At 41.1% G+C, this 12,538-nt stretch overlaps 1 protein-coding gene across 5 annotated transcripts in view; it reads right to left on the reverse strand.

Moving 5' to 3' along the window:
- Positions 1 to 983: 983 nt before the first annotated feature.
- tcf4 (transcription factor 4) overlaps positions 984 to 12,538 on the reverse strand; it is a 212,568-nt gene continuing 201,013 nt past the window's right edge. For 4 of the 5 annotated variants that reach the window (XM_076079918.1, XM_076079917.1, XM_076079916.1 and 1 more), the window contains 3 exons: positions 11,240 to 11,469; positions 10,327 to 10,465; positions 984 to 8,759 (listed from right to left, as the gene is read on the reverse strand). In XM_076079918.1, the coding sequence (XP_075936033.1) occupies positions 8,711 to 8,759; positions 10,327 to 10,465; positions 11,240 to 11,469 (418 nt within the window). In that variant the 3' untranslated portion in view covers positions 984 to 8,710. Of the gene's footprint in view, positions 8,760 to 10,322; positions 10,466 to 11,239; positions 11,470 to 12,538 lie in introns of those variants that run through there. The other variant, XM_076079919.1, reaches the window with a different exon arrangement.

The following is a 12,538-nucleotide window of genomic DNA, read 5'->3' on the forward strand; positions in this document are numbered from 1 at the left end:
TAATTGAATCATTTTTCACAAATACACTACATGTATTATACATTTTTTTCCCCATTAGCTTATTTTCTCATTGCACAGCTCCTATCTTCCTCTGTTGCTCTGCTTCCAGCCTGCAGCTTGTTTTAAGGAGAGCTCTTATCCAATCAGTTTCAGCCCCTATTTCTTAGGAGGTAGCCTCCTAAGTACGTCTGCATTAACGTGCGCCGTGATTGGTCAGTGGGCCAGCCTGATTTATCTGTTACGTGAGTGCAGTCCACCGAAAACATTATATTTCCCACAATTTAAGCTTCTGCATTTTCCAAACGCACTAGTATTATTCAAACGTATTGTTCGGTTCGTAAGCCTCGTACCGAACGGTTTAATACGAATACGTGTATTGTTACAATACACGTATTAGAAGCAAATAACCGTAGCTCAGCAGGACAGCACAGAAGGCCCAGGTATAAAATGCACGGCCCGCCACTGGTGTTACTGTATATTCAAAACATATCGTCATGTTTTAGACTTGGTTTAATAAGACCTGGGGCTAGACAGGAAATTAATCCTGTTCTACTCTGTCACTTTAAAAAATGTTACAGTGTTGGCCAGCAACAAAGTACAATTTCTAACGCAATATCTCAAGAACGCCTGGAGGGACTTTCTTCAAATTTGACACAAACTTGGACTCAAGCACGAACTGATCAGATTGTAGTGGTCAGAGGTGACGCGAGCCTTAACAGCTGCAGTAAAGTTATCTTAATAGACTTATCTTAATAGCCCAACAAAGGCAAGGAAGTCCACAGTTGCAACCAGCCGGTTCTTGGATCTCTTGCTGCTCAGTTTATTTTTTATATACGTTACTCTTTTTGTTTCATTTAAGAGGAAAAACGTTCACAAAATGAATTAAACTTCTAATGATATCTTCCTACTCTACGCCTTCCTCCCCCCTCCCCCCTCCCCCCCCCCCGCTGTACGGAATGAAAAGAAAGACGCGCTCAAAGCGCTGCATTATAAAAATGGCACATTTATTGCTACAGAACGGTCATGAACATGAACCTCATTGAATCACGACAAGATGGGAACCAACAGGCAACAAACAGCCGACTGCTGGGCTGGTACGAGAAAGAATAAAACCCTCAGCACAGAAACCCAAGAGAACCTGTTCCCCCAACACCTCCACTGATCTGCAATACAAACAGTGTAATAATAATAACAACATCAACAATACCAGCAACCATAAGGACAATAATAATCAAAAGTAAAAAGTAAAAGAATACAACCAGAAATAATTAAGAAAATGGAAGTGTAGAAAAATACAATGGAATACAGATTCGAGGCACTCAGCCAAACACTGGGGGAAAAGTGTAACTTTTTTTTATTTTTTTCTGATATTTTGTATTGTCATCTGTTTGCCGGCTGGGATGGGACGTCCCCCCACTGTGGCCTCTTATTGTGACCCGTCACACAGGAAACCTCACAGGTGTTTTCATTTGAACACGTGGTTCAAATAAAACATCTTTAAATATAATACAATAAAGTAACAAATTCATCATTGATTTTTAGAGCATTTCCAAAAAAGTGGAATATTTTATTGTAGTTATTCTGTTCTCGTACAGTAATCTGAATGTTTTTTTCTTTACTTATTCTTTTCAGTATTCACGATATAAAAGGATTGCCCCTGCAAAACAATAAGCCAAATATATTTTAATTTATGACAGATTAACTTTAAATTTGCTCATATAATAGGGTGCACTAAGTCTAATCCATAGCAAAAGAGCACTCGACAGAGGAAGCTTTAACAAAAAGCCCAGGCACTGATTACAGGGTCATTCTGTGTATGTTGTTCTTTTCCATCTCATCACTGAATTGCATCACAAGGAACAAGAAGAAAGAAAAAAGGCCACAGTTCATATATTTTCACCTTCACCTCATGATGTTAATACTGAAAATGAAGCATGTCTTTGAAAATGACAAAGAGAGAACATGATGAACTGAGTAAGAGGATGAGTCCACATAACCTCGTGTCCATTTGTGTATTTGTGTTTGATCTTCATTGGGATGTTGGAAAGTCCAGTGTCCTGTAATCTATGTGGAAATTTTAAATGATTTTAAATAACTTCTTCCCTGTCATTGCTAAATTATATTATATCGCTCTTTTACTTTTTAAAATGTGGGGCCGTATCCTGGTTCATAAAAGTGGTCCCAAGCTGGGATGAGACAGAAACAGCTGTGCAGATTTGCTGCAATCAAATTCTGAACTTTTCCAAGAAACTGTACGTTAGCCATCCATCATCTCAAATACATTCACAACATTACCGACACATTTCTAAGTTGTGTTGAAAATCCGCATCACCTCCACGTCTGTCTTGTTCACGTGTTTATTGGATAGCTGTAGAAATAGAAATGTTAAAATGAGACACTGTGGTTTTACCAGCGGTTAGCATTGAAGCTCTTTGTTGTGTTGCCAGGTTTGAGTTCTACCCGGCACTCTACCGACCACAAAACCCAGTGGACTCTCGGATGAATTGGTGACTAGCTTGTTAGCTAAACATGTAAATCAGAGGGCTTGGAAATTGTTGGAAGGTCTATTTTTTCTCGGAGTTAGGCAAACAGTTTTCCCTCCTTGCATTCTCTGTGCTAAGCTTGGCTAACACATCCTGGACCTACCTCTACAACGGACGCACAGAAATGAAACTGATCCGACTCGAGAGAATGTATGGTAGGGAATAACCACCGGAAAAAAACATGCCGCTTACTGTAAAAAATGTCAACAATAAGCAAAATCCAGAATTTACTGAAATGTTAAATGTCAAAAATGTATTGATTTGAAACTGCTAGTATTGACTGTGGCTCACTGAGCACTAATAATAGCACATGATTTAATACATTTGAAATACAACTTTATAAAACAGAGCTCATTAGGACCCTAACATAAATATAATCTCAAAATGTATCAAATAGTTTGTCGGTCGGTTTATTTCCTCTGCTCAGGAGGTTCTGTCTTCAGTTTGTCTTTCAGCAGGATCCCGGGAACCTCGTGGCTCCATTCTCACACTTGGTTGAAGGGTGTAGCATGGGACAAGAAAGAACATTTACATTTTGGAGCGGATCAGAATCATGGGGCGGATACTTATTATATTTTCATTACTATTGCAAGAGAGGGCACTTGGTGCTGAAGGGGGCTCTGAGTGCCCTTCTAGTTTCTTTTCATGGTCGTCCGTTTAGAGAATCCTGTGAACGTCAATTCCTTCAACGAACTTATTTAATAAAAGTAAAATACGCGTGAGGTTTAATAAGCTTGTGTCCCAAGAATAATGTAAGATGGTTCAGAAAAAAATACTTTTTACTTATTCATGAATATGAAACTGGAAAAATATGCAATGCCTTAAATGAAATGTTAGGCAAACAGAGATATTGGCAGGCGTTTATAGTTCTTTCTTTTGGCAGTGGACGACTTACATCGTCTGTTATGTGGAGGTTGAAGAAATGAAAACACCTTCCTTCACTGTTCATTTGATCATCTTCTTTCTTTCAGAGGAACGATATGTTAGCATCCAGACTGGTCATTTGTATAACATGTTTGAAGTGATTTGTAATGATTGAATTTAGAATGATATAAATGTAGCAGATTGGCTGTCCTACTGATGTCGGTTGGTGTTCGTGCCTGAAGTATACACAGGTGTATTTAGATGGGTAAGCTCTGATGAGAGAAGAGAGAAATGCTTCCTGGTTCTGACATTGCAGGGAAAACAAAGGACAGGAGCGGCCATTTTGAATTCAACTCATTATTGTAGTAAACCTGGTACAGAGTTAACAGCTTACAAAGCTCATGGCACAGTCACTGAAAAAGAGAAATGAGGTGTGTATGTACAACAAGGAGGGAAAAGGAACGCTAATAGAAACATCAGGGGTAACATAAAGATGAAGATACTGTAATTCAGGAGATGACTTGATTATACAACAAAGAGAAAATACCAAATGAAGCATCGCAAAAATAACATTACGCAAAAAATACATTTAGCACTGACACTGACAGATTCAATCCTAGTGTTTAACCTTTAGGTCCAATTCAAAGCAGCTCTTCTTTTTGACAAAAAGCTCAATTTTAATGGCAAACACTGAAAACTAATGACTGAACCTGCCCTGCACATGATCCGATATCTTTTTGGGAAAATAGCTGATAAGATTGTTTGCTGACGACCTGCTTCTTTATATTAGAGACATTCCAATCTTTTACTAAATGTTCATATATTAATCTTGAATCAAGTGCTGAGGGTGTTTCATTTAATCAACATGTACAACCCGTCCTGAAGAGAACCAATGCACAGGAGTCAGAGTCGGCTTGTTGTTAACTCTTTGGGTTCCTCAGTTACGTGTTTGTCATAATTTATGTAACTAAACATAAAATCATAGATTTTGTGATACTACCCTAAAACAGTTTCCGACTAAAAAGATTAGTATTATTTTATAACCAATTTCTATTTGTTACACATTTTTGCATTTAGCAAAAGAAGGTAGTATACCTTTGAGTTGTGGTATCCTTTGTTTTGATGAATCAGCATTTAATGGAACATGTATTTGTTTTGGGTCTTTTGTTCCTCCGGCTCTGACGGTGTGAGCTCAGAGGTTCATGTGACTTACACTCAGATGGTCGACCACAAACAGGACTGAAGCTAAGAAAAATCAAACAAGTTCATCATCATCATCATCATCGCCCATGACCGGCAAGTCCTCACCCCACAGAAGATGTTTTATGACTATTTACATGTTTCTCTGCAAAAAATACATTTAAAAATGGTAATGTCATGAGGCATGGAGAATTAAACCAATATCATATATCTTTTATGATTTCTGATTCCTCGAACCCTCAAAATGTTTCCCACAGATATAAACATAATTTTGAAAAATTAAAAAAAAAAAATATTCTGAACCTTTTACCTCACTACATTTTCAATGTGACACATTTTTTCAACACACACTGAATTTTACGTTTTCATATTTTAACAAAAAAACCGATACAACATATTTCTAAAACACAAAGTAACAACAGTCTACATGTAAAAATATAACTTTTACATACACAATTTCAAAATAATGGTAAAGTTTGCCATTTTGTTGCATACAATTTACAAACGTCTGTGTGTTGTTGCCTTGGATAGAGAGCAGTGAGTGGAGCCGTTTTGTCCTGCGCAGGGTGCCGTACTAGTCAGAGTGTGTTGTCATTGATAACACTGAGGGGCCACTGAGGGGCCTCGCCAACTTCTGCCTGTTCAGTCTTTGAGAAAATAAGTCCTCCCCAAGCAAACAGAAAATAAAAAAATAACAGAAAAGGGCACCCTCCTTATATATTGTATATACTTTTTTGTACAGTTATATATAGATTGATTTACTCAAATAGATTCTTTTCCAGTTTCCGTGCCTTCCTGTTGATTGGGTAGGAGTGTAACCGCGTCAAAATGACCATCGACAGAGAACAACGCTGTCAGACCGCAAATTTTTTTTGTTTGTTTTTTTACATTTTCTATAATATACATGTAAACCAGAACAGACAAAGAAAAAGTAATAAGAGAAAAGAGTCTTCTTAAAAAAGCAAGAGAGAGAGAGAGGGAGAGAGAAAAGAAAATCTGTTTTACAACATACGACCACACACTTTGTACTGAAGACTACATTGGCTTACGGACAAGCCGATCAAATATTGATAAAAAGCTGATAAGCTATAATACAAGAAGAGACGCGTAGTTCACCATGGAAACAGGGCTGGGGCAGGACCAGGAAGGGTTTTGGGGTTCTGGAGAACTTGAGGGGGAGGAGGGGGCGGGGGCTCATCTTGCTAAATCAAGCGTCTGCCTCATTGGCTCCAAGCCAGATCACGCTGTCTACTTACATATAAGCGTACAGTACATTAAATACAGGTTAGTTTTTTTTTTTTTTTTTTATCCAAAAAAATACTTTTTTTTCCTTTTTAGCTTTTTTTAAATTCCCAGGTCTGGTAAAAAACCTGACTGCATAGAACCTAACGACTAAGAACAGGTTTCCCTAAGCTTGCATCCTATTAAAAGACCAGGTACGTGTCCTCCTCTGGCAACTCGAATGATATGAACTCTAAAAAGGCACATTGGTAGAAATGTGAATTTTCAAATTGCATCTGTGGGACCACTTAGGTGGGGCTCTGGTTTAGGGCTCATAAGGCTAGGGTCAGCAGAGAAGACAGAACTGGGACCGGGTATTAAACAAAGGCCTGGACTGAGGATGGTTCACACTGGGGCGATGGTGAAAGGGGACTTTCAGATTGACACCAGAAAACAATGAACGTCCTTGCAGATATTCCAATCAGTAGACATTGATGCATAGCAATGCAATAAACACTACCATCTTCTTCCTGCCCTATCTGGTCTGGATGTATTTATTCCTCAAAGGTCCCGGTCATGACTTTTGTCACTGCCACATCCCGTTTTGTCCCGATCCTGTATCACTCCCAAGTCAATGTTCTTCCAAACTTATACACCAGGAACCAGGGTAAGTACTGATCTGGTGTCATTTGATTCAAATATGATTTTAATTTTCATGTATATTGAGCAGACCAAGGTAATCAGAATGTCTGAACCCTAGGTCATTACTAGATGTGAGGCTTTAGTCTCTACAATGCAATGCAGAACAGAGGACAGTTCCACATGTTGCCAGACATCAACATCCCTAGAGGATTGCAAGGCCAATGAAGTGTGTAGCAGCTAATGGTCCCAGCAACACCCAGCTAGCATCAAGTGGTCAATCAGAAAGTCCCCCAAGGTATTTACTCAGGGCAGGGTAGTCCGGTGTGCAGGTTAGGGATTCAGATACTAAACCAGGAAATGGGCGAACCAAATGAGTCCAACACACGAATGCTTTGACTACTGCTGCTTGGCCCCCAGAAGAAAAGTACACACCCCTCACCGTGATGATTGCTCCCTTGCTTCCCCTGCAGCGGTGCCATCATGCAGACCACGAGCTCCTTCCTCCTCTGCCTCTATCTCTAGCTCCTAAGGATGTTGGCCCACTTAAATCCTTTCCCCTTACCCTTCAACGACTCCCAAACTCTCATAGCTCAGGCCTTCGGGGACATCCGGACCACTCGATTCAAGTGATCGTAATTCGGGGAATGTGCTGAAACATGGAATAGAATTCACTTCAGTGCTGAGTGCGGCCCTCTTCCCCTGTGTGTCATCTGTCCGTCCTCCCAACCATCTGCCCAGCAATCCTCAGACTTCAGCCAAGGCCTGGACGCCGATTAGAACTCCTGCGTGCTCTGACCTGTGGGCATGCTGATGAATATCTGACAAAGGACTCCGCTTCGGGATCTTTCTGTCGTCATGTTTGCATTCGCACTACAAACCCACAATAACAATCTCAAATGAAGGTGTCGAGAAAAGTCTTTCCTTAGAAGTACACGTTTTCATTACTGCATGATTCTTCCTTCATGCTTCTCTTCTGTAATTCTAGCCTCAATAATTGAAACACCTCAGTCCCTCTGGAGTCATTCACTGATTGATTGATTAACTGATTCAATGATTGATTCTTGAAGTGTTCTCTTCCTCCCAGTCGATACACACGGGCCATCTAGGTACAACTCTCCAGGCTTTTGTATGTGATCACACTAAAGAGTTAGCAGTTCGCACAATTTAGCCACTTGCTAACAAAGTTAACGCGGCCGTTAGCATAAAACACTAATAGAAATACACAAAGAGGTTGAGATTTTTCTTCACACAATCTACTGTGAATGTTTGCAGGTTAAGAGGGAATGCATTAGAAGGGGAAGAACGGGTTGCCCCCGTTTTTCCTGTTGAGCCCCGTTTTTCTCTCGGCATCTATGATCGTCAAAAAGCGCTTGAGAACTTAATTGGTTTGTTCGAATGACTCGGCACCTCATGTCTTCTTTCTTTTAAATGTATACTTTGATCTGTGGAAAGGTGTGGCTCGTAAGGGGACGTGTGAGTGGGCAGCTTGCTTCTGTGATACTTCTTGACATTTTTTGTTTTTGTTTGTTTCGCTTCGCTTCTCCGTGTGTATCTATGTGACTGGTTTGCATCCAAGAGGAGATCAGGCACAGCTTCATCCACAGTGTGGCGTTAAGATTGCCATTCAGTCAGAGACGCGCCGGAGCTGCATCCAACGACAGCTGCGCAATGTTGCTTTAAAAAAAGAAAGGAAAACTCTTTAAAACACTTTGTGATATGTTTCGCTCCGTTCTGAACAACCCTCCACAACCCGTACCCTCCTCACCGCCCGCGTCCTGTCGCACTCTTTTAACAAGTTTTTTGTCATGTTTTCCTTTTCTCATATATACTATATATATATAGAACCATTTTGTTCTTTACAACTGGGAGTGCTGATAAAACAAGTAGTACAAGAAGAAGAATTTCTTGGATGATGTGATCGCAAAGACTTGTCCATTGCTGTCACTTTGTGTCAAAAGCTCCCACAAACCGCCACTTTTGTAGCAGCCGGTGTTACAGCTCAACGTCTCCACAAAGCAGCATCCAGTTCACTCGGTGACCAAAGCATCTACTGTGACTCTGCAGTTCGTGTTCTCGACAGAAGAAGGAGACGGAGGTGAGGAGGAGGATAAGAGACAGACGAGAGGAGAGAGAGAGAGGCTGATCTGAGTGGTCAGGCCGGAGATCCGGAGATCCAGAGATCGGGGTGGGGGGGGAGGGGGGGGGGGTCGATCGATTGCCGGGTTGTCATGGAAACGCTGTCAGAGGAAGTGGTCACTCATCATCTTGATGAACTCTGGCACCTTGGACCTGGAGACAAAGAGAAGATAAAAGAAGAGGGGGGGGGGGGTTAGGAGGCACAAGTACTCAAGTTTATGCAGTCAAGAGGAAAAGCTCATGAAGTGTCAGAATAGAAAGGGAACATGTTCTGGGGAGCATGACTGTGCTCATTAAATTCCAGGGTCCTTAAATATCTTTTTGGGGGTTATTTTCCTTAAAATAAAGATCTAGACAATTCTGTCACTAATCGCCATTATTTGTCAACTGAAATAAATGATTGTGGACATTTTGGCCGGAAAGTGATGCCAGAGTAAAATTCTGCACTGACCAAATCATTAGCATATATCCTCTGGCGACCATGAATATTCACAGCAAATCTCATCACATTCTGGTCGGTCACACTTAAAGGGACAGTGCGTAGGATCTAGTGGTGTGGTTGCAGATTGCAACCACATAAACACCCCTCCGCCCACTGTTCCCTTTACATGACTGCGTCATGACTTGGTCCTAACTCTTAGTAAGAATGTACATCTTTAGGAAACAAAGCAGCTTTAAAATATTTTGGACCCAGATAAATCTGTACGTATTTATTACGTATTTACCCCCCCCCCCCCATTGTATAAAGAAGAAAAGCCTTTACTTCATTTCTTTCACTGTAAAGCTTTTGCAGATAAGAAAGTCTGACTGACTTCGGTCACTCCTGCTGCTTATCGAGGACCTTTGGTACCTCAAGACTACAGAACATCGTGATACAAGCTCAATGAAACAGTCGACCTGTTCCACAACTCAACATTTCTAAAGTAGCAGAGCAAAGAACAGCGACAGACACACATACAGTCACACTTAAAAATCACACTTACTGCCAATCTGTTGTTAAAATGTACCCAGACTAGACAGAAACTCAAGTTGTGGCCTCTGACTTTAGACAACTGAAAGATCGGCAGCTCTGCCAGATATTAACCACCAGGAGCTGAACGACGCACTTCTCCAAATTTGTTCAAGAGATGGAAGTATTTGGTCTACATGTTGCCTGTGTCAATTTAAACCTTTTATTTCTCCCCTGCATGAGAGTGACAGTAAAAACTATTTAAAAAAAAGTCAGAAGACAAAATAATGATATATTTTCATCAGTGAATTTAAAGTTTAGAATGGTTACCAATGAGCAAATTGATTGGTTGGTTTGATGATATAAATGGTTATATAACACATATCTTTAAAGTTTGTTTTTGTGACTATAATTCTGTTCAGCAGGAAACTAATGTCTCAAAAGTACACAGACATCAAATTAATTTGTATCAAACAAACGATAACTTGCCCATATTTTGACCCTGAAAGCAGGAACGTCCTTTTCCAATTCAGTGATTGGGAGCCCAAATGTGATAATGAAGCATATATTCTATTAACCTCAACTTATTGTCATTGAAGGAATGTTTAGTTTGCCAAGTGATTTAACAAACTGATTGCTTGAAGTTTCTGGTCTGGTTTCTGAATTCTTTGGTTTTAAGTTAAAGGTACAACAGCAGATTAGTGACTAAGTGAAACCTTCTGACCATTCGGGGGGGGGGGGGGGGGGGGGGGAGATGTTGCTGCGTCTTACATTTGTCCCAGGGGGTTGGAGGCGTCGCTCATGGCGTGGTGCGCGGCGGCCAGTGAGAGGGAAGCCCCGTCCGATGACACGTTGCCCTTCTCCTCCTCGCGACGCTTCAGACAGGCCGCCTTGGGGTTCAGGTTCCGCTCTGGACCGAGGGAGAGAGGGGGAGAGATTGATATCATCCCTGACTGTGTTTTTCACTGACGTATGTCTCCGTGCTGGGTCACTACACAAGTACTGACACTGAAGCCAAAAGAGCCAGAAACTTCAGCCAGGTTGAAGACAGTCAACAGGTGCCACTGCTGCCCTCTCCTGGAGCTCTTGTAGCACTACATATGCTGGATTTGTAACCTCATGATCCACCTTAATTAATTCAAGTAATTTAAGTTAAGTAATTTAAGATTTACAATATAGGAAACATTTTGAAATTTCAGAATGTAAAACATTTAGATTATCTTTAAGATCCCAATGTCACTGCAGCTGCAGTTGCTTATTTCATACTAAATAGAATAAAATGAAATCTCATATTTTACCACGTTCTTATCACTAATTTCGATTTTTTAAATTATAGTAAATTTCAAAGAGTTTTCCATCACAGCCGACTAGATGAACGACTGCAGTCAGTGATCAGTGACCGTTTTACTGGAGCCTCTTAAACTAGATCTCGATCACTAGCACGGCCAACTGTCCAACTTCTTCATTTTATATAACGTGTGTATAGTAAATGGAAATATTATTTATTCATTACTTTCACAACCATGTCAGTTGAACAACAAGCTGCAGAATATTAGTGTGTTTGTGTTTTTATGATCATAACGAACAATAAATTGTTGTAATAAATACATGAATAAATAAGCAGAAGAGGATAAAAGTAAAACCATTAGTGAGGTCTACGTTTGCGTGTCTACATTGAACCGACCTCGGACTTGCTGCTCCAGGCTGAGGATGACGGCCACGGCCTGGTGCAGGATCAGTAACTTGGTCTGAGGCTTGTCGCTCTTCAGGTGCAGCTGCACCATCTTGCCCAGCTCCTTGAACGCCTCGTTGATGTCGCGGACCCGCAGACGCTCCCGCGCGTTGTTCGCCATCCTCCGTTCCCGCTCTCTCTCCATCTTCTGCTCCGGAGACAGGTCCTCGTCGTCGTTGTTGCTACGGTGACCAACGACGGGCACGAGAGCGGGGAGAGCGAGGGAGGAGGAAGCAAGGGGATGAGGGTAGGAGAGGAAGGAGGAAGAGGAGGATTTGAGGATGAGAGCTCTTTTTTTTAAATTTGCTTCACAAGATGATTTATTAAGTGATGAAATAACAGGGAGCAGGGCCTGGAAACAGACATCATGTGCTGCCCCGGTGGTCCTAATCCTGTCTGGAGAAACTTCTGCATTTAAAGTGAGAAGAGTGCTTCTGCTTTCTTTGCTGTTTTTGTGTGAAATTTGACTTTTCTGATGGACAGAAACATGCTAACACCAACATATAGGCTTGTTTGCAAACCAATATGATGACAAGCTCATCCAATAGACTGCTGAAGGCGGGCAGTGGTATTTCATTTGGGTGATTTCAGACACAGCTTTACTGTAGATGGACATAAAGGCTTTAGGTTGTAAAGTTGTATAAATGCTTCATGCAACCTAATTTTCACATATGCTTATACACTCATCACTCTAGCTGAAAACAAGTTATCTGAAATTAAAGAAGACACCGCAAACATGGGCGGGTCATGTTTAAGGTCAACACGGTTTGCTGGATCACATGACGATACGTTTCCAAACTCTGCAGCACAGCATGGGCAACATATGTCTTGTCTTTATCATCAAACTATCTGCATCATCATCATTATCGTCATCATCATCATCATCATGACCCCCACCATCTTTGAGTTTGGGATCCAGATGTTTGGGATGTTCCTCCAGATGAGAAATATCAATGGAGGGGTGAAGGCTGCTCAGCTGCATCCAGAGCGGGAAATAAACACTGTGACCAACGTTGATCTTTCTAATACTTCAAATGTCGCCGGCCTGAGTCTCCATATAATGAGTGGGTTTGAAATATGTTAAAAAACGTCTTTTGAAGGCTTATTGTTTCTCGCCAAACAGCAAGAATACTCATTACATTCACCAAGGAGGTTGTGTTTTCGGTTCACTTCGTTTGCTCGTCAGCAGGATAACTGAATAACTGCTGGCCTGATTTTCCTGACACTTGGTGGAAGGCTGTACCAGAGGCC

This window comes from Anarhichas minor, unplaced genomic scaffold, assembly GCF_050575085.1.
Source record: "Anarhichas minor isolate MPS153535 unplaced genomic scaffold, ASM5057508v1 ptg000073l, whole genome shotgun sequence".
NCBI lineage: Eukaryota > Metazoa > Chordata > Actinopteri > Perciformes > Anarhichadidae > Anarhichas > Anarhichas minor.